The sequence below is a fragment of the Delphinapterus leucas genome, chromosome 12 (genome assembly GCF_059928025.1).
Source record: "Delphinapterus leucas isolate spDelLeu-1000000601 "Yukka" chromosome 12, BTC_Dleu_Yukka2, whole genome shotgun sequence".
NCBI classification, from domain to species: Eukaryota; Metazoa; Chordata; class Mammalia; order Artiodactyla; family Monodontidae; genus Delphinapterus; species Delphinapterus leucas.
The window spans coordinates 18,077,521-18,104,176 of record NC_143140.1 but is presented as its reverse complement, the minus strand read 5'-3'; the positions used below and the strand labels follow the sequence as shown (position 1 = coordinate 18,104,176).

Genomic DNA, 26,656 nt, shown 5'->3' with positions numbered 1-26,656 from the left:
TTTTTATACAGCAGGTTCTTATTAGTTATCTGTTTTACACATATTAGTGCATTTTTACTCGTGTGTCCGCTTTCCAAACTGGGAGCCCAGCGGAAGGGTCCCCTGAGGTCAAACAGTGCAGACCGCACGCTGGGAGGAACCCCGCCCACGCCGGCGCACCTTTGGATACGTTTGAGTTGCACTCGTGTCCCCTGGGATGTGGATGTGCGTGTGTTTGTGGATGTGCATCTGTGTACTTCCCGACGGCAGTGTCCCCTCCCTTCTCCTCTCGCCATACTCTGGAAGTTTTCCGTATGATCTTCTTTCCGAGTGAGGCAGTGCTTTGGGGGCCGGTGGTTTAACGTTACCTTCACTTCTTCGCAGCAACTATTTTCAAATGCATTAAATCTAAGCATGCGGACGAGAATGCTTTGAGCAAAAGAGGCTGGCCACGCGGGTCCCCGGCCGCCGCGCGGGGTTGGAGAGCGGCGCAGTGCGCGTCCTCTGGGGGCGGACGCCTCTCCCACCCAGTCTCTGCGGCCTCCAGCCTCGGGAAGGGGAAGCCCGCCTCTGCCCTCTGCTCCCCGGAGGGTGGCCGACTGCCGGACTCCCGCCGGGGCTGACAGATGCATTTGCGGCTCTGAATCAAATCAGCAGGGGAGAACTCTTTTTTAAACCAAGAATATCAACACCCAGAGTTAAGTTGCTTCCTAGTCAACACCGCCATCACAATTTTTTTTTAAGTACATAAAGAAAAAGCGCGCGCGCGCACACACACACACACACACACACACACACACGCCCACCTGGGCGAAATGCAAACTCCAGCCAGCTTGGGCTGACGTGCAAGCAGTTTTCCTTTTCTAGACGGGAGTGTGGATTTCCCTGGGGAGTCCGTATTTCCCAGGGGAGTCCGTGGCGGTTCCAGGCCGCGGCGCAGCACTGCTGGGTGCCCGGAAGGCGGCTGCCGGGACTTGTTTGCTCCACGCTCTGTCCCCGAGGCTGCCACCCGCCTACGTGCGTCTGTGAGAGGGGAGTGGAGTGAGAGTGCAGGTGAAGGGCTGCTACCCCGCTGATCACCGCTCGCTGGGGTGCGCCCGTCGTGTTATTCACGCCCGGGGCGTCGGGGGGTGAGTTTGAAGGGGAAAAGGCCTATGCACCGTGCGTGTGTGGGCTCTTTGTGTGAGCTCCCAGCTAGACTTCGAGTGGGCCGTGTGTACTCGGGGAATGTGCAGAGGTGGCGATTCCCATTTTCCTCCATGCTCTCCCTCCAGTCTTCTCCCAGGCTTCCTTCGGCTTTCGCTGGAGCAGCCTGTGCGTGGGGCGGAGTGCAGGGGACCGTCGGCCCTGCAAGTTCTTGTCATCATTCTAAAGGCAAGTTCGTAGGCTATCGCGCCTGGCGAAGGGAAGGCCAGGTTAGCAGATGTCAGACCAAATAGGGAAAAGAAGTTTACACTGGCCACACGACCTCCTCCTGTGTTGCGGGCGGTGAATTCCAGGGAGGCCGCTCCTGCGTTCCCCTCCGGCCCCCTCCTCCATCCCCAGAAGCTTAAACTTGTGGGAGTAACCCCTGGGCTCCAAGAGGCCAAAAGGTGCTGGACTTGTGCTGAGCGCACAGACGTGTGTAAAGCGGTTTTCTGATGCCACAGTGTAGGATCCCCGCGCTTCCTCCGGTGCGTCAAGTACGATTTGGCAACCCTCAGGGCCAGGCTCCGCTCTCCGGGCCAAGAGGTGGAGCAGAGCGAGGAGGGGCGGCAAGACCTCGAGAAGGTGCTGGCAGAACGTCAGCCCCGCGTTTGGCCTCCAGCTCCCAGCAGTGCGGGGCGGGGGGAAACTGACTCCCCTTAGTTGCCTTGACCCCGGGGCGTTTTAAGGGCAGAGCTTTCCTTCCGAAGCCTCGACTCGCGACCAAGTTTTGCTCTGGCCCAAGTGAGAAATTTCTACGGTGGATGTAACTCCTGAGCGGCTTCTAATTTTGAGGATCCCTAGGTTTCCTAGCGTTCCTTGCCCTCTCTCTTGGCTCCAGTTAAGCTTCCCAGCTCCGTCCCGAAGCCCCAGGGGAGAAAGACAGGACTGGGAAAGCCATCCCCTCTCTGAGCCCCTCGCAGGCGACCATCCGGGTTTCCAATCGCCGGAGATTGAAAAAGACAGAAGGCGTGCCGCGTGCGCAGACAGTTAGTTAATGGAAACCCTGTAAATCGGTTTTAAGTGCACCCAGGACGGAAGGGGAGGAAGGTGTAGGTGGTGATGATGGGGGATGGGGCTATGATGGGGTGGGGTCAGCCGCATGCTCGCAGTTCTGAAAACGAGAGCCGCTTACTTCCCTCCCATCGTTCTTAATTTAGAAAAATAAATTTATTAAAATCGCATGGATAGGGAAACCCGAGCTCCCCAGCCCGCCCCAAGCGGAGGAGTGAGCGGATTCCCTTGGCAGTGAACCCGGCTGCGGCTGTCCCCCTCCCCGCTTCCTCCTCCCCCTTCCCTGCCCCCCTCCCTCCTCCCCGGCGGGGCACTGCTACTACGGCGATCGCCACCTCACGCAGAAGGAATGCTCGAAGTATGCACACGTTCCCAAAAGTAGACCTCCTTCACCGCCGGAGGAGCATACATCACCCCGTGGCAGCCGTCCACCTTCTCAGGCGTTTCGTAACCGAGTAAACTGAGAGCTGGGAACAGCCCTCTATTAAGTAGCCCGCGGCGCGGAGCCTCTTCCCACTCGACGAAGGCGAGCCGCCCCAGACGCGTCCGCGCGCCGGCAGCTGCGGTCCCGGGCCGTCTCCGCCTGCCCTGCGGCGCCCGCCTCTCCGCCCGGGATCCTCCTTCTCTTACAAGTTCGCCCCGGTGGCCCTGCCGCTGCCCACCTCCGGGCAGCCGCCAGGTGCGCCCGGAGCGCAGCGCCGATTGCCGGGGCGCGCGGGGGCCACACCGAGGGCCGGCTTCTACGACGCCGGGAAGCCGCTACCGCCGCCGCTACCTCGGTCACCACCGCCTCAGGTCGGTCCGGCTTCCGGCCCCGTCACCTCGTCCCTTCCAAAGAAAACTAGGGAAACTTGCTTCTAGCCTCTTCCTTGCTCGGTTCTAAGCCACTAAGGAGCCCGAGCGGGGACCGTTTGGACTTGTGCCTGAGATCTGCCGGGTATTCTGAGCTTTTTGTGATTCGTCTGAGTCATTGAGGGGGAAAGAATTGTAGGTTTTCTGAAGAGCTGATGCAGGGAGGCTGTGCGCGCGTAAAGCACCCCGTTCGATGTGCCAGAGTGTGGAGGGATTTCGTCTATAGATGCTTCGTTGAAATTGACGCAGGGCGCGCCGGCTCCCGGGGCCGCCAGTCCCTCAGGGCCTCGCGGCTGCCGCGGTGCCGCACGCGCGCAGGGAAGGTGTTTTAGCGATGCACGGCGCGGAATTCTTTGGAGGGCCGGCGGAGGGCTCTGCCCCTCGTCGAGGCTGCGTCGGTGTGTGTGGCATCCGGAGACAGACTCCCGGGCGAGTGATCTGGCTCCTTTCTCTGCTTTTCAAAGCATCCCACATGGTGGGTCAGCTCAGCTCTCGGGGGCTCAGCTTTGGCCGACTTTATCCAGCTGCTGGAGGCAGCTCCCTCCCCCGACCTCTCCCCCTCAGTGCATAAGTGGACGCCCTACTCAGGGTCGTGGAACCTCTGGGGGAGTTTCCATCCCATATCCAAAGAGGGTAGGGATCAGAGAGTTATTTACGGAGCGGGGACTGTAGCCAGGCAGCAGAAGAGGTACAGCAAAGGAGGCACCCGTAGGGTCCTTACGGGGCTTTCTGGGACCCCTTTCCCTCCAACTCACCCCGGATTATGTGGCCTTCTGAAGTGTGCTGGAACGCTGGGGAGGGACGGGGCAAGAAAGGAAATGAGCGCTAAACTCGGTCCTTGGGTAACGAATGTCAAGGTTGCTGTGGGTGACGCGCAGGGGATCTGGAGGCACCCCGCGGGGTAGGGGTGAGGGTGTCACTTCCTTTTTTAACTTGACAAGGGAGTTAAAGGAATTGGCCTTTTCCAGCGGAGAGGGGGGAGGGGACGAGTTGGCAAGAGGAGATGAATCCCGTAAGTCTCCTACCGCTTTCCCCACCCCCGCAATTGACTCGTATTCATACATGAGGGTGAAGTGAGGGAATCCTCGCTGCCACGTAGGGGCGGCCGCTTTCAGATTTTATGTCTGAGAGTGCTCAATGAAGTGCTGCTAAACATTCATATAAATATTTTGGCTAAAAGGAGATAAAACTTTTTTTTTTTTTTTTTTAACATATGGGTGGAATGCCTGGCTGGCTGGCCGAACTGATTCTATGTTCAGATAACCCCGAGGCATGATTCCTTGTGCCGCTGAGTCAGGTAGCCGATAGGTGGCGCTCTAGACCCAGGCAATAGCCCTTCCACTACTCAGGTTTTTGTAGCTAGTGAAGAGGTTTAAAAAAAAAAAAAAAAAAAAAGCACCACACGGTTTTTCGCTGGGTCGACTGTTAGCCTTTAACTTTTCTCGAGCATGACTGCCAACTGAGTTGGAAATTATTATAGCAAAGTTAAGGCCAGATGACGGGACAATGGGCCAGTCTCACCTCTTGCTTTTCACTGATGTAGAAAAGGGTTAGAAATGTCAAACAGTTGTTAATTAGGAAGAAAGAAATTGCTAGAGTTCTTGGATCCCCAGAGCAGCGACAAAAGTTTAATCTTGGCTTCATAAAAATGAGCTCCGGGCAATTTGGCACACCCGTTCATCAGACATTTAAAATGCAATTTGCACTCAGGTCCAGGAAAGCTGCCCTAATACATTGTGCCAATAATTTGGAAAGACGCGGTTGGAGGTTGTCAGTTTCTTTTCTCAAAGAGGGCTCGACCTGTGGCTCATTTTTGGATTCCCAAGCATGACTTCTTTTTTCACGAGGCCTGGTGTGTTGTCTTACAATCATTTATGTACCTCAGAATCAATTCTCTTTTTATGTTTTGCTTCTGGAAGACCCCCCCCTTTTAAGTTCGTTGCTAGTAGCTTTTGTCTCCGAATTGGACCTTAGAATATTTTGGAAGATTTCCTTCTACTGACATGGGTTAGGCACCTACTGTGTGCTGGGAACCACAAAAAATGAATAAGACTATTTGTCTTTAAAGAATTAATAACCTAGTTACAGAATCAGGAAAAATCAGTGTAGAATGTATTCTCCTCCTGAGCATATAAGCCTGTAATCTTCTGGAATAAATGAACAGTTAAATGAGAAGATTAACTATTACTGAGAATTTTATTAAAAAATGTCCTGGGAGGGGCTTCCCTGGTGGCACAGTGGTTGAGAGTCCGCCGGCCGATGCAGGGGACACGGGTTCGTGCCCCCGGTCCGGGAAGATCACACATGCCGCGGAGCGGCTGGGCCCGTGAGCCATGGCCGCTGAGCCTGCGCGTCCGGAGCCTGTGCTCCGCAGCGGGAGGGGCCACAACAGAGAGAGGCCCTCGTACCGCAATAAATAAATAAATAAATAAATAAATAAATAAAAGTCCTGGGAAAACAGGAAAGAGTGCTTTGTCTCTTCTATTGCCTTTCCCTTTTTATGATGTATTTTAGAGTTGTTTTTTTCCCCTCATCTTGAGTAAAAGATTATCAGCTGTGAAGATAACATAGCTAGCAGGGGGTCAGGTTTCTCTTGGTCTGCACATATTTCTGTATAATCCATGTCAGACCTTCAAGAGCTGTGTATTTGTAGGCAGAACAAAATGAAGAAAAAAGAGAGTAAAAGAGGTTTATTATACTTTTCCAAATTACCCCGAGACCACTTAAAGTACCGTTACCTAAAGAGTTCAGCAGCTAGGAAAAAACGGCTGGCCAAATAAAACCCCCAGCTGGAAGAGGCATTTGGTTGAGTCAGGGAAAAGATGACCTCTGAATTAGCCATCACCCAGGGGGATGGAGTTATGTGGGGCGTGGTAAGGCCTTCACCCCGGATGTTAAGCGGGGCCAGCCTCCAGGAAAACAGGACCCTCTTTAAACTTGAACTCCCTCTTAGTGCCCGTGATTAAACTGCTACAGATGAACTTGACTTACACTGCTTCACAATAGGCCCATTATATGCTGGTCTGGGCCTTAGGTTATTAAGGCAGATCTGGTCGGGTCCTGGCCCGGGTCCAGGCTCCAGTTCTAACCTGGCTCCCGGCCTGCCCGGACCCGGTTCTGACGCCGTCACTGCTTCCTCCCGCAGATCCCTTCATGCGGCTTTGAGTCCCGAGGCCGAGCATGCGGACCAGGCTTCCCCCAGCGCTCGCCGCCCTGGGCGCGGCCCTGCTCCTGTCTTCCATTGAGGCAGAAGGTAAAAGGCTCTTCCCTCCTTCTCCCCCGTGACCATGAAGAACTCTAGAAAGGAAAGAAGCAGATCTTTCTTGTCTCTGTTGCTTGCTGTGTTTCTCCCTGCGCTTCGTGTGTTCTCCCGGAGTTTCTGTCCTTCGGAGAAACGCCCTCTTCTCTGAGGTCTGTCCATTTCCCAGCTCTCAGGTCTTGCTCTTTCGTATTCTGCTTAAGCCGTCCCGTACAGTGCTGTGTGCCCTCCTTGCTCTGGTCTCTGCGGTGTGCTGTCCACACTGCCACCGACACGGCCGCCTTCCGAGAGGACCAGCCGTCCGGGAGGGGGCGACGGCTGCACCCAGCTCTGCGGGACGAACACCTCCGGGGGGGTACCCAGGAGCCCCGGAGCGCGGGCGCGCTCGCTCGTGCGCGTGGCTGGTTAGCACCTGGCTCGGGACTGCGACCTCGGTGACAGCACGCAATAAAAGACTCCAACAGAGCCGGCTCTGCGCGTCTGTGTGTTTTGTGGGGAGTTCAGTCGGCTAGGCGGGCGGTGCAGGCAAATGAGGTAGCAGCCCAACCGCCCAGGGGACTGGCGGGCCAGCAGAGATCCGGGACGCGGGGTGTGTTCTCGCGGCCCGAGGTCGCCGCTGTCCCTGTTTGGTTCGCTGGGCTACGAGACCCGTGGCCCAAGCCCAGGCCCAGCCCCACGCGAACAGGTTGGGTCTGGGCCAAGGTTCTCAAGCTAGGAAGCTAGCGGGCGCCTGGCAAGCCGGGCACCACCTACCCCTCCCTCCTTCCCTCAGCTTCAGACCTGAGTGCGGAGTCGGTCAGAGGTTCGGAGATGGGTCTCAGGGCCTCAGGGTCTGCAAAACGGCTCAGTACGCTCCAGCCCTTGGAAAACGAAGGACTTCTGCTAGAGTTTTAACCTTGTTTTAGGCTTGCTGCGGTGTGCACTTGATGCCTTCCTTTCTCAGCATTCGCGGAACAAGCCCTTTCTGTATATTGACCCAAGAGGGGCTTCTGTGTCCTCTCAGTTATCGTTGGAGACCTGATAAACTAGATTTATTGTTCTGCAAGGTAAATGGGGTAATACCATAAAAGACATCTTAAGAAATGTATACGTTTTTCCAATGCAGAAATGCCCCCGATGAAATTAAGGGAGGAGAGCAATACTTCTGTGTGGGTCAGTGTGGAAGGGGGGTAGGGCGGGGTGGGGGTTGTGTTTCTTAGAGGCTGTGGGGAAGGAGAGCTGTTTTATGACCACACTGAGATTTTCAAAAACTTTCTATTGTGTTTGATTCTCTAGTTTGAGACTGCAGGTACAAAAGACCAAGATTGGGCAAAGCAGAGAGTCTTCAAAATGTACGGCTTGTTCAGAAAAGTGAGGGAAACTTGCTGGCTCTTCTTATCTGATTAATACTTTATGAATGTAGAGGCTTTTCAGAGTGGCCTCTGTGAAGTAATATTCAGATGAGATTGCCTTTAATGTTCCTTTCTATGTCGTTGTTAGGAAGGAATTTCACTTGAGGAACTTCTGGAAGCCCTACTAAAGATGTTTTTAGATAATTCACTAAAGCGGCATATTTACTGCCCATTAAGAAAATAGTTATTTGAAAATCAGAAAGGGTTGAGAAGTCTTAGGACAAGACTTGAGTTGGAAATGATGTAAATGGAAAAAAATCAGTTCTGAATTGGATAATGGCTGGTTAGCAAAGTGCAGTTGGAAAGAACATTTTACTCTCTACATTACTGATTGTTTCCGTATTTCTCATAATTTATCTTTTAGATTTGTATTTATTTCCACATTATACAGCTCTTTCTTTTGCTTTCTTAAGCTGTTTCTCTTCTTGTCTCTCACCCACTTAGTCCAGCATTTAATAATGATCCTTTTGTAGGATCTGTTATTTGGAGGGGGCCTTATTCTAGTTTGGCACTGTCAGATAGAAATACATTGTGAGCCACAGATGCAAGCCACATATGTAACTTAAAATCTTCTGGTTATGACATTAAAAAAGGAAAAAGAAGAAGGAGAAATTAATCTTTATAACATATTTCACTTAACCTAATATATCCATAATATTACCATTTTAACATGTAATCAATATAAAAATTATTAGTAAGTTATTTTGCATTCTTTGTAGCTAAGTCTGAAATTGGGTATGTATGTTATGCTTGCAGTGCATTTCATCTGGACTGGCCATATTTCAAGCGCTTGATAGCCACGTGTGGTTTGTGGCTCCAGTACTGGACAGCAAACCTCGGGTGTTAATTACTAAGTGGCCCCAGGAGCCTGGGAAGGGCTAACAAAGTTTGTGGCCAAGGCCTTTCTGGGGACAATGGGCTGCAAACAGAATTTCTCTGAAGTATTTCTGATGGCACATTTCACAAATTCAACTGGCAGCCCTGCTTCTTGATATGTTATTTTGATCTTAGTTCAAAAGTAGCCATTGTGGAGGGTGGGAGGGAGACCCAAGAGGGAGGAGATATGGGGATGTATGTATATGTGTAGCTGATTCACTTTGTCATAAAGCAGAAACTAACACACCATTGTAAAGCAATTATACCCCAATAAAGATGTTTTTTAAAAAAAGGGTACATTAAAAAAAAAAAGTAGCCATTGCTACTTTTCTTTCCCTTTTGCAACTCATACTTGTACTCTTGTATTCATACTATTTTCCAGTCAGTTTCTACTTACTTGTTTTTATATGTTGAAAGCTCAATACCTTTAATTAAAAGGTTTTGGCGTTCACTTTTTGCATTGCTCCCTTTTTATAGGGGTACCACCTTTGTCATGTTGTTTTCTTCTACCTACTTAAACAAGGAACTTTATTTTTCATAATACAGTATTTGTTCCATAGAAATAAAAGTGAAAGTGATTTTTTTTTGCTTTTAATATTTGTAATTTTTAGCTACAGCATAGACTTTATTAACCTTATAACCTGGCCAGTGCTCTGTAAGATCTAGAATGTGTAACTTATTTTTGGTTCCTGTATCATATAGTATGTAAATTGCCATTTAGAAAATTTAACGCTTTGCATTTAAAGATTAATGGCCAGTGTTCCCTGAGAATTAGACACCTTTCTAGTTAATCTAGAATTTGAGATGGACATATGTTTTGTAAAAAATAGAGTTGTAATTTTAGTAAGTCTGATTTGTAGTTCATAATATATAATGAACGACTGGATGTTTTTAATTCATGAGTGAGTTGAAGTCTTAAGCTTTATTTATCTTACGTCTAGGTTAAGAGGCTAATTAATGTATATTTCTATAATCCTGTGTCTAACTTATGTTCTAACAGAAATTTCAAACTCGACGGGAACTTACAGATCATCTATTCTAATCCTCTCATTTTCCAAATGAGGAAATGAGGACCAGAGAAGCTGAATAACTCAGTCAACTAACCTGATTGCCTAGGGACAAGGCATAGACAAGACCCAGGTCTTCTAGTCCTGGTTTCGTGCTAGGTTTGCCCACACTGTGCTGCTTTTCTTGCTTGACCCAGTCAGTCTCATGAAAGGATGCATTTTGTAATCTGTACAGAATAATTTATTACTTGTCTAAAATATTAACTTTTCAACTGCTTATTTTTGGTATCTTATAAACACAGACGAAATGAGTATCTGTATCATGGCAGAGATCATTAAATTTATACTAGCTTTGGACGGAAAATTTAAACTAATGCGTACTGAATATAGTAAGACCACACTTTGTGCACTTCTCAAGGTTTCTGCCATTAAGGTAGTACCCTTCTCAGTGTTGCCATCACAAAGATTAGACTAAAGGTCTTACTAGTTCATCAAGATGATATTTTAGTAGTGTGTTCTCAGTTTTCCTTTACCTTTAATACATTTTATACACTTGCCAAATCTTACTAATCTCCTCCCACCTGTTCGTCCATCTATCCATCCATCCATCCATCCATCCATCCACCTCTGGGTAAACTTTTATGTCTTCCTCTTGGGTGCCATAATTAAAAACAATGTTTTGTAAAAAAATTATATATCAAGGTAGATACTTTGGTTTCAAAATTGCTTGAACAAGTTGTAAAGTTAATATACCAAATTCTATCTGTATCTGAATTGGAGATGTCTGAATAGCACATATTGATTTTGACCAGGCATCAAATAAAGGTTTTTTATAGAGTAGAGAAATACTTATGTATATTTTAATAGGCAAATACATATCAATATTGGTTTCTAAAGTTAATCTTTCACTCAAATATTTCTTATTTTTTACATTTAAGCAAGTATGGTAGGAAGCTGTATGCTCTGGAGTCAGACTATGGGATCAAAGTTTTCCTGCCTATTAGCTGTGTTAACCCTTGCGAATTTCACTGACTCACCCGTTAATCAGGGATAATTAGGCCACTCTTCTGGGTGATCATGAGAAAAGAAGGAGACAGTATAGAAAGTGACTAGCTCTCTGCCTGTCACAGAAGAGACACTCAGCAAATGCTAGCTATGATTATTCCTAAAAAGTCCTAAATCCTGCCAGTTTATCTAAGGAAGATATCAGCAGAATGCAGCTTTCATAGCATAGCTTTTTGATAACAAAAAGCATTATTCATAAATATGAACTTAAACTGCTAGTGTTATGAATACTTAAAATTTTAGTTTCTTCACTATCAGTATTCAGTTTTATGAATATATATGATTGCTATCTTATTTATTTATAATTTTACTTCTATTTGTCTTCGTTCAGATTCTTCTTCTACACAACTATGACTCTTTACAATCATAATCATCCTAGAAATATTCTGGCATCTGCATAGACGCTGCTTGTAACAATGCAAGGGCGGTTGTGAATTATTTTTATATAAAATAAAAGATTTTCAAAGTTAATGAAGATACATTTCGCATTGATTCAAGTTGACAGGGGTCCACACTCACACCTGCTTTATTATCTCTTTTCATGAGACAAACAAGCAAAATATATAAACAGAATGGCAAGCCTAAAAGGTTTTACAAGAGATAAAAGTGGCAAGAAGAAAAGTGGAAAGGGCTCTCTGTTGTACACAAGCTGGTCGACCATTCTTTCCTACTTTTGATCCCCAAGTACCACATCTGAGTTTCTATAAACACCTTAAAATCCTCTGAAATGTTAAAGACTTTTCCCAACAGTCAATTTTTCAGTTTTTCTGGAATCCTGGTCATTTGGAAATCAACAAGGTGGGCGGCTGCTGCCCCTCAGCAGCTTTAACCTAATGTCTGCTGCTTCAGGTCAATTTCCTTGCAAGGTTGGTGGTACTGTTTTTCCATGTACTGATTTTTTTTAAAAGCATGCTCAGGCCAGTTGCGTCTGCCTTTGCATTAAATTTGTCCTGAGCCATTGCTACTGGAACAATATTTTATAATGATATTCTTAATACCTATTGTCCTATTAACATCTGTTGCATGCTTGTTATACTAAGTGATGACTGCCAGTAAACCTCGCAAAACGGTTACAGACAGCAGAATGTTGAGTAATTAAACTATGCATGTAGATTAACAGTCTAATCTCACTGCCTGTGTATGGATAGTAAGAAAATAACATTTATTCCATTACTAGCGTATCCAATAAGAATAAAAAGCCATCTCCTACAGTTGGAAGCAGCAGTTCATTAAAGCAAACGTTTGCTTAATTTGTATAATTTCCATTAAAATGTGCTATTAATATTACATAAATACCTAACCCCAGTTCAATTCTATGACTCATGTCTCAAAGCTACTGCTATAGTTCAATTGACCTTTAGGAAAACCTAAAAGGAGACTGTAATCTCTCAAAAGAGAGACAAAAATTCTGACTCACCAGGAATACTTTCAATCCGAAACACTTTAAGAAGAGTATGGCGGAAAGTCATCTTATTGTGTGGACCTGCTTCAAGAGTAATACTTTTTAATGCATCGACCATGCACTGACAGTGAGTCAGTACAATGCTGCATGATGAGGCATGAACACTGCAGAGAGAATATCATTATAAAATATTTCTGGAATGTCTTTGTGTAATGACTATTGTACATGGAGGCTTTCGTTCATTGTGGGAAACTAAAAACAAGTCAACATTTCATTGACACATGCATGATGCTGTACAGTTTTGTATGTAAACTATTGCTTTCTGTACTTTTCAATTATTCCTGTCATTGACTTCTCCAAGATTTATGCGCAGTCGTGTCTTCAGATGGCTGATCCTTCCTCACTATTTTCTTTAAGTTCTGTAAATAAATGTCCATAAATATACATTGATGTTGTCTTTTCATAATTAACCATTGTTTTGTAAAGGACCATACTGGCATTTTAATTTAAAATGCCACTTCTAGTATGGAGTATACCTGCTGCAAAGGAAAATAACAGTGTTGGTTTACACCTTGCAAACGTACCGCAAATTGGTGTAAACAGGCAGAATGTTTGTTAGTTTTATAAACATCTGTATATCACTCTTTATATACTTATAACTGATTGACACCCCTTATTACTATTTTTGAACATTGGTCTATATGAATACAAATATACATTTAAATGTATATTTCCTTGTGAGACATAACAGTGCTAAATTTCCCATGATTCCTCCTTTTTATTAAAATACATTTTTCATCTCTGCCACAGATTGAGAATTATCAAACAAAGATTAATAACAAGGCAATGATGCCGAGAATGAACCAAAATATCATTGATCCTTTTCCACATCATGGAAAAAATGTATTATGTCAGTGCTCTCACTTAACCTCTGTGGTTGTAAGCAGGTTGTGATTTGGCATGCTTATTCAAAGTGCACTCAGCATGTATCGAAAGTTCCTTAATTGTTATGTGAATTGTTTGCATATGTGGTTATTATATGTGATTTCATTGTACCTGTATCCAAATATGTTTCTATTATGCTTGATTTTGCTGGCCATTCTTGGATGACCGAGCAACTCAAGAATCCAAAGTGTTTTGTGCTGTCTTCTGTAATATGTATACTCTCTGATGTTTTGTCACATCTTGTCAGCTTTTAATTTTATTCTCGTCCAACAAGATATCTTTTATATTTGTTGGAAACAAATTTATGCAAAGACAATTTTAGTAAGCTTTGCTCAACACAATTCTTTATTAATTAAATTGACCGTTTTGTGACATTGGAAAATGTAACTGATATCAACTCTCTCTCTTGCAGTTGACCCACCTTCAGACTTGAATTTTAAAATTATAGATGAAAATACTGTTCATATGTCATGGGCAAGACCACCTGATCCAATTGTGGGTTTCAAAATAACAGTGGACTCCACAACGGGTAAGTTTTGAGATGATGGGATTTTAGGACAGAGACATCAAAAGTGATATAATCTGATCTTTTCCCCTCCTTCCATTTCATTATGAGGAAGCCAGGATTTAGAAAACCTGAGGGGTTCACCTAACGTTGCAAGATATTTGGTGGGCTCAGATCTCCAGATTTCCAGCCCAGGACCCGTTATTATATTTTTATAGTGTTAGCTTTATTAACTTGGTTTGCTGTGCTAAGCTGTTGTTACTAAAAAGAGACTCCCCCCCCCCATCAGAATATTGCTGGTAATCTTTGCTTTTATAAAATAGAATGATCATTTCTTGACATTTTTCTTGAATCACTTAATCTGTCCAACACTTCAAGTGACAAGTGATGAAGTGAGTTGTTATGCCTTGCCCAGCGTCCTGCACACTTCAGTACTCAGGACACAGATTCTGGGATGGTGGTGAGCTGCCATGATGGAAGACAACAATTTACTAGATAGATTTCTGTAGATCCTAAGGCTAAGAGTTTTTGAAAGAAGAAAACTCGTTTTGCTTGTTCTCAAAAGTTTTCTTTAGTATTCGTGATGTTGCCCAAGTGTGGAGAATCCATCTCTGTTGATTAACTTTTATTTCTAACGTGGAATGGGAAAATAACCAGTTTTACTAGCACTGGCCAAGTGGTAGGAAGAGGTCTGTTTTGGCTGACAGAAGCGATAGATGATGTCAACATGACTTAGCACCAGAGCTGTGTTTACATACTTGTGGCCTTTAAAAAATACCACTGATTTTAAATGCTGGTTTATCAGGAAATTGGGAAGCTGTATTTTTCTCCCATATGATCCGAGAACTTAAAAAGCGATCAAGAATTTACTTTTTATTCCTTGAATATTTTCTTCCCAAATATATTTGCCGTTAACTATTTCATTTATTCCAAAGCAGAAAAACAGTTGAAAAGAGTTCATCTGGTTTCCAGATGTTGGCAATGACTGACTCCTATACCTTAAAAACCTAGCAGGGCCCTGGTGTCTTGTTTTCCCATGGGGGCCCTGGTGGGTTCTGCAATGCTCCACATGTAAACCTGGAGCATTTCTCAGGGTTCTTTTACATTCGTTACCTTTTTCGATTATTTATGTTTTGATGAAAATTTAATATGTTTAAGAATTTTAAAAGTCACTTAGTCCCTAAGAACTACTGTGTTTCCTGATTGAATTGAGCATTATCATAATCTAGAAGGAAGTACATAATTGTCAGTATATAAGGAAACGCTCAGTACACTGTACCTTGAAATGTTTGATACCTAGTTAAGTCAATTCAGAGGACCATGGTTACCCATTAGAGTATGCTCCCATCCCCCGCTGGAGTACGGAGGATGCAATTCTGTAGAAGAGGATGCTGTTTCCCAGTAGATGTTCCTTTTAACCTATGGGGTTTGTTGTCTTTGAGTTGATTTTCAGCCCTTCTTTTTCTTTCAGTGCCCTCCTCCAATGCATCATTTAAAATTAAATTATTTTCTGCTTTATCTCTAACTTATAAAAAAATTTGTTGTCTACCATTAATATTCAAAAATAATGAGAGATTTTTGTTTGATATTCTGGTATATCTTTAATCTAGAGGAATACTTGAGTCCACAAACAAATATGGAATATGATTGTAACAAGTAAAGGCAATGCCAGTCCATTTATTGAATTTCTGGAATTCAAAATGTTTGTTTTGGAAGGCAGTAAAAAATAATGTTTGGGTATTCTAAAAAAATGTGTATTTTGAATTTTCAGATTTTGAGTATATGCTATGTTATATGTGAAAAAAGTTTTGTTGCATTGATGTTTTTCTTTCTATATTTTCAGATGGGCCCACTAAAGAATTTACCCTTGCAGCTAGTACCACTGAAACTTTATTAACAGAGCTTATACCTGAAATAGAGTATGTGGTGACAATCACTTCATATGATGAAGTAGAAGAAAGTGTACCAGTTATAGGCCAATTAACAAGTAAGCACACATATAAAGTACTTTTATACCTTATATTTTGCAGAAGATTTCTCCAACTTTCAAATTTAAGTTGTTGTTATGCAGAGTTAATTTATATCCATATTAACTATTTTTCAATGATCCTAGATGTTAGTAGCTGTGAATAATGCATTCCTGATTTATAATCCTGGTCTCTGGAAACAGCGGGAATATTATGAATGAAAACTGTTAAAAACATTAGGCTTTGCCAGACAACAATGTTAATATCCATTTTGAAATATATCTAAAATCTCCCTAAAAATAATGTATTTGCAAGGGAATGCTTATTTGGCTGTATTCTGTGACCAGCCGGGAATGGACCATACATCTGAAAGACAACGTACTTATTTTCTTCTTAGGAAGTAATTGTATGGGTCCATTTCTTTTTGTAATAATCAAGTTTTGATTCAGTTCAAACAGGTGGCCCGATAAAGCCAGGGGAGAAGAAACCTGGAAAAACAGAGATACAAAGTAAGCATTTCCCTTAATATTTGTGCTTGGCTTTGCAGAAGTTATAAATGTAATCTAAAGGAGATGTTCCAACTAGGTCCATAGTTTGATCTCACTCCTATATTAATTTCTGTAAGCTTTATCTACAGGAAGTACAGGCAACGTAATAGTAATGTATGACTAAGTGGTTATAACACCTACGTTCTGACTTTCTAACCTTTCATTCTATGTACTAAATATTCTTTTTACTGGGAGTGTTTTAAATGTGTGTGTGTCCAAGTTCCCCTGCAGGATTTTGGCAGTAGGTGAAAAACAAAGCTCGTCACTGGACTTAACTCCTTTCTCAAAGACAAACTATAGATATAGGTGGTAGCTCAGGGACGCATGAGAGCTATAAGGCTGGACCACAAGGGAGATGCCCTCACAGTGTTTTCAGCAATTCCATTGCCATGAAAATGTATTTCTATGTCTCTGTATATGTTATGCTTGTTTCTAGGGTGTTTACATGGGCTTAGTTGGTGCAGTTGTAACCGTTTCCGGAGTCTCCGTAAGACGTCTCTGATAAGTTGATGCATTTGTAATCAAATGAAAGCAATTTTAGTGTCTGGTTTTGTGGCTTCTAGCCCCTTTTGGTCTTACACTGCTCTGTGTGACTTGCTGGGATGGAGCCCTGAAGGGTTTCTTGGACTTCTAATTTTGCCACCTTGTAAATTGGATTTATGACTCAGGATAACAATAAAAAGATCGTGACCATGAAGTTCCCTTTATCCTGAATTTTTCCCGCCAGGTCACTGGTTATAATCCTTTTTCATGTCTACTCATCTGAAGCGAAGTTTATAGTATGCAGTTACAACGCAGATATTTTCCCTGAATCATCAATATTTATTCTAAATCAAAGCATTATTCTAAATACTGACTTTCAGTAGGCTTAAATTGGCCCATTAAATAGTAGCCAAAAATTATTTAGGCATGCAACTTGTATTGGCTTGCAAATTTCCCAGGACCTTTCCTCCTCTTCCTAGCCAAATACTTCTCTTATTATCTACCAACTGACTGCAGGGACAAAAATATCTTCAGAAAATTCACTCAGCTTTGCCTTATGAATACAGATTTTCATTAAAAACCAACCTGTTCCCCCCTCCCCACCTGACCACAGAGAGAGGGAAAAATATGTTTGGTTATAAAGGCCGATTGTTGCATTTTTAGTGATTTAAGGGTACTGCATATATTTTTACTTTTGAATGAAAATGTTTCCCCCCCGTTTTGTTTAGTACAAGAAGGTTTTAGTTGTCAATTTAAAATACATTGATATGGACATATATACACTACCAAACGTAAGGTAGATAGCTAGTGGGAAGCAGCCGCATAGCACAGGGAGATCAGCTCGGTGCTTTGTGACCCCCTGGAGGGGTGGGATAGGGAGGGGGGGAGGGAGGGAGACGCAAGAGGGAAGAGATATGGGAACATATGTATATGTATAACTGATTCACTTTGTTATAAAGCAGAAACTAACACACCATTTAAAGCAATTATACTCCAATAAAGATGTTAAAATAAAATACATTGATAATTAGGACAAGATATTATGGCGATTTTGCATCACATTTATGCTTGTTGGTACTTCTGTTAAGACTCCATTAACCCTCTAGATTAACCAGCTGCAAACTTTAGACAATTATATTGTAAGATGCAGGAGAATTGTTAAAAAAGATGTGCTCTTTTCTTCAACCCTACCGCATTTGCTTAAATGGTACAGCAATTGTTTTGTATTTATTGATCTCAGAATACCAAGAATGAAAACACTTTGCTTACATTTCTTTCGTATGTCTCCTAGATATTTTATATAGCTTTTACTTGGAGAAAAGAGTGAGGATATGGTTATAAAAATAGACAAATCAATAGCAACGATACTTGGGTCACAGGCTCTTGGAGAATGGGTCATATATGTATCTAGTCTTGCACAGTGTCTTATACAACAGTTTAAAGACATATAGTTGCAGAAATGCATACTGAAAATGCTTCTATGTGTGCCAATAAAGTTTTACATTCTTTTGTGCATGTCAGTTGTGGGTAAAGAACAATGTGAAAAGTTCTAATGAACAAAATGATTTTAGGAGCCAACCTTTTTGCCACGTTAGTTTGTATTCCTTAATGCTAGATAGATTTATTAGTGTGTCATTTAAAAAATATATCACATGTATTTCAGAATGCTCTGTCAGTGCCTGGACTGATTTAGTGTTCCTTGTGGATGGCTCATGGAGTGTGGGAAGAAATAATTTCAAGTACATTTTAGACTTCATTGCTGCTCTTGTGTCTGCTTTTGACGTTGGGGAAGAGAAGACAAGGGTTGGAGTTGTTCAGTACAGCTCTGACACCAGGACGGAATTTAACTTAAATCAGTACTACCAACGGGATGAGCTGCTTGCTGCAATTAAAAAAATCCCATACAAAGGTGGCAACACGATGACAGGTATGTTTTTACAAATTGTGGTATTGTTTAAGGTAAATGAAGTATCTATTTGGGAAAGAAAGGATGCATTGCCCAAATTATCATATGTTAAATAATTTTGAAATTAATCCCATAGCTTTTGATTTTGGTAAAATTGTGTCACGTGGAACTGAACATATTTCTTTTTCATTTCAGGGGAAGCCATTGATTACTTAATTAAAAATACTTTCACGGAATCTGCTGGATCAAGAGTTGGCTTTCCCAAAGTGGCAATTATTATTACAGATGGCAAATCCCAGGACGAAGTGGAAATTCCAGCAAGAGAGCTTCGAAGTATTGGGGTTGAAGTGTTCTCTTTGGGTAGGTCAAGTTTGGTTAAGTATTTTCATTTTAGAACTACTTTAATACTTAATGGCCAGGAAGATGAAGGGTTGATTCCTCAAGGAACGATTCTTTCTCAAGGAAGGAAAGCAGTTTTTACTGCATTTGATAGTATAGTGTTAATCCAAATCATTTTTGAGTAAAACTTCTGCTTATCTATTTCTCTCACGTAACTCCTTTAGCATACGCATTAAGTAAGGCGGTATTCACATTCTTTGTCAACACTCTGCTTTTCAAAGAATGCTGGGCCAATGATTCTAATAAAGATCCTCCTCCTATTATCATTAAGTGTTTTTTATGTTTCCTCTCTTATGTAACACTTGAAGAATTCAGAGGGTTCCAGCTCATTCAGGACTCTGGAAGTAAAAAGTATTATCTTTACAGATGGCAGGGACAAATGATGGCATGGTTGGCATGAGAGCCCACTCTGTTTTACCAACCAGGCTTTTGCCTCTTTGGCCATGTTACGTGAAATGGGAAAATGCTTTTGTCATTTCAACAGTTGCACATTCATTAGGACGCAAAACAATTCCAGTTTATGACTGAATAGGACTTGAAAATGTCTTTACTTCCCACACTTCCCTTCCCATATCCTTGTCCTTTTTTTTTTTTTTTTTTTTAAGGCATTAAAGCCGCAGATGCAAAAGAACTCAAACAAATCGCCTCCACACCTTCCCTAAATCACGTTTTCAACGTGGCCAACTTCGACGCGATTGTGGATATTCAGAACGAGATCATCTCCCAGGTGTGCTCAGGTGTGGACGACCAGCTTGGGGAATTGGTCAGTGGAGAAGAAGGTGAGTGAATTGTTGGGCGTTCCCATGTGTCCCGCTCTTCCATTACTTGAGAGCAGTTACGGCTTCGCAGGCAGGGGGACATTTAGTTTGGCATTCTGGTTCTATTAAATGGCGGAGGAAAAGAGTTTCCGTCAGCAGACTCTGCAGAGTGTTTTCGGGGCTCTTAAGAATATTTCAAAGATCAGTCAGTTCGATCCTCCCACATTTGGAACATGCTTCCATTTTATCGGTCATTGCTTTTAAGTACATGGGAGAGAGAAAAGACATTTCATAAGCATCCTTTGGAGTATTAGAAAGTCACAGTTTCCATAATTGTTCGCCTCTTAGCCTAAGAATTCACAACTGATTAAAGATAAGTTCTAAAGAGCTACATCTTCAATCATATAAAGTCTTTAATCTACAAACCCCAAGTATTTTGGCAATGTTATTATTATTTCATGGGCTCTGAATCTCTTTCTTTGTTTTACCGCCTAATGTCTGATTGTTTGCTCTGCTTTATTACAAAATCCACCCCCGCCCATCTTCCCCCTGGTCAACCTCTCTTTACTCAGTCTTTTAAAACATTCACGTGTCTCACCTTCACTAGGGTGTGTGTGCGAGGTTAGGCCAAAGTTTGGTTCTGCCCCCGTTTGAACTCTCCCTGGAAGGGGTAGGGGCTGCATTGCAGTCTGTTTTGGGGCCTCTTCTCTCTGTTGCTGGCGATCGCCTGAGACTTCCGCTCCCCAGCACTGTCTCCGCATCAATCCAGAGCTTTGCCTAAACTTCCAGTTGGCACATCCATTGCTTTCCTCCCACTGCTTCTCACTTCTTTGGGCGTCATTTTTATGGACTACATCTGATTGCCTTTTTGAGAGGACAGTGAGTAACCTTGTACATGTTTTATCATCCACTGTTGTGGCCTGGCTTATAAAAACTTAGAACTATATCTTCTGGGAAACTGATTCCACTGGCAAATCTAAAACTTGCAAGATTTGGTCTGAAATAGCTTAAAATACATTGTTATCTGCTAAGTGTTGGATTGGCTGAAAAGTTCGTTCGGAACATCTTAACGGAAAATCCCGAACGGACTTTTTTGGCCAGCCCAATACACGACTATGTTCTACACTGAGTAAGGATAGGACATTTTTAGATGATCAGTATTTGCTTGTCAGTATGCCTGTTGTAAACCATTGTTTCACCCCTGTTTGGTGGCATTATGAACATAGCTGAACTTTTTTTCTTATCTTGAATAAGTGGAAATACAATTGCTTAAGATGATAAGAACCTGTCATTTAAGAACTGCTGAATTCTTTACCTTTCTTGGCATATTATAAAGTATCTTAAATATTACATTATTATGCCTGTATTACTATTAAGAGAGAAAAGCTTTCTAAAGCATTGAGTAAGTCATTGATTTAACAAATATTCATCAAGTGCTTCCTTTGGTACCTGAATAAAGGCAATGAGTGTAATACCAAAACCAGAATGGAAAATCTTGGTCCCAGAGAATGAATTAGGCATCAGATGTCCTATTATTAATTTCTCCAAGGACTTCTTTTTCCCTAAACTTCTCATCTCTCTGATTAAAATTCAGGCACTGAGTCTCTTTCGGTGTGATGGGTACAGGTGGAAGTGGGGGACCGGGATTGGGGAACTTTTCCTGAGGCATTCATGATTAATTCGAATAAGGAAAACTGAGGTGCAAACCTGAAGACCTCATTAACAGGGTTGCATCTCACTGTTTTTAATCACGCTTCTGCTCATTATTTTGTAGTTGTTGAACCTCCTTCAAATCTGATTGCCACGGAAGTCTCATCAAAATACGTTAAGCTAAGTTGGAGTCCATCTCCTAGCCCAGTGACTGGCTATAAAGTTCTCCTTACACCCATGGCCGCAGGAAGCCGACAGCATGCTCTGAGTGTGGGTCCTCAGACGACCACACTCGGTGTTCGTGACCTCTCAGCAGACACAGAATACCAGATCAGCGTTTCTGCCATGAAGGGACTGACATCCAGTGAACCGGTTTCAATAATGGAGAAGACTCAGCCAATGAAAATTCAAGTGGGTGAGTTAATGGGTGTATCACTGAGTTTGGAATACCTGAAGGTCCATTTGATAGTATGCTGGTTCAGGTTTACTTTTAAACAAAATGTTTGCAATAGTTTTCTTTTAAAGAAGGCTGCTTACTAAGAAAACCGGATACCGTAGGCCTTCCATATCTGAGGTCCCGTATCCACAGATTCAACCGCTGTGTGTGGTCTGACGTTGGCTGAATCTGCAGATGCGGAATCCGCGGATCTGGAGGGCTTACTTCCCCGTGCCATTTTATAGAATGGACATGAGCATCCCTGGAGTTTGGTGTGGGGAAGGAGGTCCTGGAACCAATCCCCCAAGGATACAGAGGGACAGCTGTATCTATATTTTATTGATTAATTTGTATTTGTTGAACTTTAATGGGCTTTCTTTCTTTTTACAGAATGCTCACGTGGTGTGGATATAAAAGCCGATATTGTGTTTTTGGTTGATGGTTCCTATAGCATTGGGATTGCAAACTTTGTTAAAGTTAGAGCCTTTTTGGAAGTTCTCGTCAAAAGTTTTGAGATTTCACCAAATAGGGTACAGATAAGTCTTGTCCAGTACAGCCGGGATCCTCATACTGAGTTCACATTGAAAAAATTCACCAAAGTTGAAGATATAATCGAAGCAATAAACACCTTCCCCTACAGAGGAGGATCTACCAACACTGGGAAAGCAATGACTTACGTTAGAGAGAAAATATTTGTGCCGAGCAAGGGTTCAAGAAGCGACGTCCCAAAGGTCATGATTCTTATCACGGATGGAAAATCTTCCGATGCTTTCAGAGACCCAGCTATAAAACTAAGGAATTCAGATGTTGAAATCTTTGCAGTTGGTGTGAAGGATGCTGTTCGCTCAGAATTAGAAGCCATTGCCTCTCCTCCTGCTGAGACCCATGTGTTCACAGTGGAAGATTTTGATGCTTTTCAGAGGATATCTTTTGAACTCACACAGTCTATCTGTCTTAGAATTGAGCAAGAATTGGCAGCTATAAAGAAAAAAGGTCAGTAGGCTTTGTAAAGTAAAAGTTACCTCTTCATGAACACAGCATTTGTGCTTCTAAAATTGTGGATAATATGCTTTGTCAATTCTTTTCATCTATAGGAAAAAGTAACCTTCCTATGTTATTGAAAACTACTGAACTTAACTCATTTAGCTGAGATATGACTTTCTCCTGGGTGTGGGTCAGGTATTTATTGGTGAAAAAGCTGTTTATCCTAAGAGTCATGAGCTGTTTTTGATCTTAGATCCTCAGTCAGGGCGGGGAACCAGCTTTATCAAACCCATTTGTCGCATCCAGTTCAATAACCACGAATTGAGTGTCTACCATGTGTTAGATGCTCAGCTAGTTGCTTTGAATCAAAGGTGACTGGAACATAGTCCTGGGTCTTTGAATCCTCCTCATGCATTCTCTTTCCTGGACCATTTTTTGGGCATCCTTCCTCACATCTGGAATTCCCTATCCTTTTTTCTTCATTTGTCCAAATTCTGTTTTTCAACATTCGATTAAAAGTCCCATCTCTTTCATCAAGCTTCTTAATTGTTCTAGGGCTATAACACTTATCACTTATAGTCATTTGTTATTCAAATATACTACTTTCTTTTGTTAATAACTTTACACTCTCTTGTCTCTCCAGTTTGATTGTATGTCCCCTAAGGACAGTGAGTGTGCCTTAAACATTGTGCCTTCCTATGATTTAGTTTAATAAATATTCTTTTGTTAGGAAAAAATTTTAAATTATTACTTTGAAATATCTGTCTACCAGCAAAGGTTAATATCTGATTGACCGGGATGAATGGGAACATTTTGATGGTTCATTTTAGGTCTGTTACTGTTTTAAATATTCCAATTGTGGGCAGGACCATTCCATTAGTGCTTTGTCTTAGGGAGCTCAAAACTCGAATTCAGCTTTAACTGGTTATTTAAACACATAACTCAGTGTTATGAATGGTCAAGACAAATGATCAGGACCTCTTTGTGGGGCTGTGAGTGAGAGGCTTTCTCTCAGTGGTCTTGTGTGCAACGTTTACTCAGTGCATTGGTCTCAATGACCGCTCTCCCAAGTGAATGTAAGCCATTTGAAAAAGTGTGTAGTCATTAGGTCCATTTTTGGTTTATAGATTTAAACATTTTAACTATGTCCTTTTTTTTTTTTTCCCTTAACAGCTTATGTGCCTCCAAAGGATCTTAGTTTTTCTGAGGTGACTTCCTACAGTTTGAAAACCAGTTGGTCTCCTTCTGGAGAAAATGTTTTTTCATACCACATCACCTACAAGGAGGCTACTGGGGATGGTGAGGTGACAGTGGTGGAGCCAGCCTCGAGCACCAGCGTCGTTCTCAGCAACTTGAAGCCAGAGACCCTGTACCTGGTCAACGTGACCGCGGAATACGAGGATGGCTTCAGTACACCCTTAGCTGGAGAGGAGGCCACCGCAGAAGGTGTGAGAGGGTTCTCCACTGTTTTCCCCAAACTAACAGTTTACTGTAGAACAGAGTTACCATTTGAAATAACCATCTGCTCTATAGTCCAACACTGTGAATGCCCTCGTAAGATCCAGTACCTTTAAAACACAGCTGCTCATAAATCTTTATTTATTTATTATTTATTTATTTATTTTTGGCTGTGCTGGGTCTTCGTTTCTGTGCGAGGGCTTTCTCTAGTTGCGGCGAGCAGGGGCCGCTCTTCATCGCGGTGCGCGGGCCTCTCACTGTCGCGGCCTCTTGTTGCGGAGCACAGGCTCCAGACGCGCAGTCTCAGTAGTTGTGGCTCACGGGCCTAGTTGCTCCGCGGCATGTAGGATCTTCCCGGACCAGGGCTCGAACCCGTGTCCCCTGCATTGGCAGGCAGATTCTCAACCACTGCACCGCCAGGGAAGCCCTCATAAATCTTTTTAAAAAGAGAAAAACTCTTAAGTAAAAGACCCTAGATTTATTGTGATGAATTTGAGGTTGAGACATAGAGAACTGTTAATAATTATGGAACTAACTCTGGAAATACTGCTTATCTAGCGTTTTCTGTCCCATGTACCAACAGTGTCGTGTTCAGATACTTCTGAAACTACCAAACTTCTGATGGCGAATATATATTACCAAATTTTTTTTCTTTTTTAAAATTGTGGTAAAATATACATGTATATATGTAAAACATAAACTTGACCCTTTTAACCATTTCAGTTGTACATTTCAGTGACAATTAGTACATTCAGTGGTTGTGCTAACATCACCACATTCATCTCCAGAACTTTTTCATCTTGCAAAACTGAAACTCTCTACCTGTTAAACAATAACTCTCCATTCCTGCTACCCTCTGTCCCCCCGACCATGGCAACATTCTGCTTTCTGTTTCTATGGATTTGATGACTCTAGGTTTCCATGTGAGTGGAATCATACAGTATTTGTCCTTTGGTGACTGGTTTATTTCCCTTAGCCTAGGGTCCTCAGGGTTCATCCGTGTTTGTAGCATGCGTCAGAATGTTCTTTCTTCTATGGCTGAATGATATTCCGTTGTATGTATATACCAACATCGGTGGACACTTGGGTTGCTTCCACCCCTTAGTTATTATGGACAATGCTGCTAAGAACATGGGTGTACAAAGTTTACCAGATATTTTAAGCAATATTTGTTTAGATGTGTCCACCTTACTAGATAGATTTGAATACTTTCTGATACATTTCTCTACATTTGACATTTAAAGGATTCCAGTGAACCTGGTTAGCAGGCCAGCACCAGACAATTACTCTTGATATATACAGTGAATATCACAAGAGATATCAGTCATTCTCCTCCATTTTTATTCGATACAGAAGAGGCTGAAACAGCAGCGTGAGGAATTTTAGTTACAAAGAAGTACTGGCTCACAGGGAGGGTATATGTTGGTCTACCTGCCGATGAAAGCTAGAGAATCTTTTCTCCGAAAAAATTTTCAAATAAGATTGATTTTTCTTTTGTGCATGGTTTAGGTATATTTCTGCCCGAAGGCTAGTAGATAAACTAAATGGCCTAAGATGTCTTCTTGTCCTATGATTTTTGTGATAGTATAACCTAGCAGTCCACACTTAGATATTTATGACTTTCTGATGATTCCTCTGTAATGCCCACACTGTGGCTTCATGAGCCTGGCCCTCCTTCTTCAGCACTTTGGGATGGGGATGGAACTATGCCTCAAGAAGAAATTGAAGTCTAAAGGGTTTTTGAATAGAGCCAACTGTATTCGTTTACACTCTAGTTTTTGGTCATTGGGCTACTACAATAGAATTTGATAATACCTTTCCAATTCTGCTGCCTGTACTGAAATCTGAGATTTAGATTTTCTTTTGTCAATGAGGAGGTGTCTGACTCAACACCTTTATTAGACTAGCACTTATTGAGCTTCTGCCATGTGTCAGGTACTGATAATTGATGTGATAATTGTTTCCAAACAATGATAATTGTTTCCATGGCTTGTCTCATTTAACTGCCTCAGTAACCCTACAGATAGTCACATTTTTACTGTTGAGTAATCTGAGACTCAAAATTATACATTAATTAAATTTCAGAGCCAGTATTCAAATCCATCAGTTTTGTTTTGACTAATTTAGTCTTTTTCCTTGACATATTAAATGAATCATTGATGTAAGTCTGCCACCTGCCATTTCTTTCTTTTCTTGAGATATACAACTCCTTTTTCCCTGGAGTGGTCTATGGATGTGTTGGACATTTAGATAAACTTCTAATTGTATGTGAGGTGCATGCAGATATATTGCACTGTGGTTTTACCCCAGTAGATTTAGTTCATCTCTCTCGACTGTGTTGTCCATACGAACAATTTGCTTCTTAAACAAAAAGGTCATTAAACCACAAAATCAAATGATGTTCTTACATGGGCTTAACGAAAATTTCATTTAAGACTGAGTGCGTGGATGTTACTTACATTGTAGTTTAACCTCGGGATTTAGATTCAACTAGCATTCATTAGGTGCCTACAATGTATCTGGTGTAACACATGTATGGTCTAATTATTCTCAAGGCAAATGACTGTGCAGATAAAAGAATGAATTG

The 26,656-nt window shown here is 42.5% G+C and overlaps 1 protein-coding gene across 2 annotated transcripts in view; it reads left to right on the top strand.

Annotated features, from left to right (window-relative positions):
- Positions 1-2,531: 2,531 nt before the first annotated feature.
- COL12A1 (collagen type XII alpha 1 chain) overlaps positions 2,532-26,656 on the top strand; it is a 115,430-nt gene continuing 91,305 nt past the window's right edge. The window contains exons 1-11 of one of the 2 annotated variants that reach the window (XM_089921747.1): positions 2,532-2,973; positions 6,176-6,283; positions 13,388-13,504; positions 15,324-15,467; positions 15,897-15,956; positions 18,142-18,405; positions 18,580-18,744; positions 19,389-19,562; positions 21,316-21,606; positions 22,018-22,620; positions 23,785-24,057. In XM_089921747.1, the coding sequence (XP_089777873.1) occupies positions 6,211-6,283; positions 13,388-13,504; positions 15,324-15,467; positions 15,897-15,956; positions 18,142-18,405; positions 18,580-18,744; positions 19,389-19,562; positions 21,316-21,606; positions 22,018-22,620; positions 23,785-24,057 (2,164 nt within the window). In that variant the 5' untranslated portion in view covers positions 2,532-2,973; positions 6,176-6,210. Of the gene's footprint in view, positions 2,974-6,175; positions 6,284-8,713; positions 11,495-13,387; positions 13,505-15,323; positions 15,468-15,896; positions 15,957-18,141; positions 18,406-18,579; positions 18,745-19,388; positions 19,563-21,315; positions 21,607-22,017; positions 22,621-23,784; positions 24,058-26,656 lie in introns of those variants that run through there. The other variant, XM_089921746.1, reaches the window with a different exon arrangement.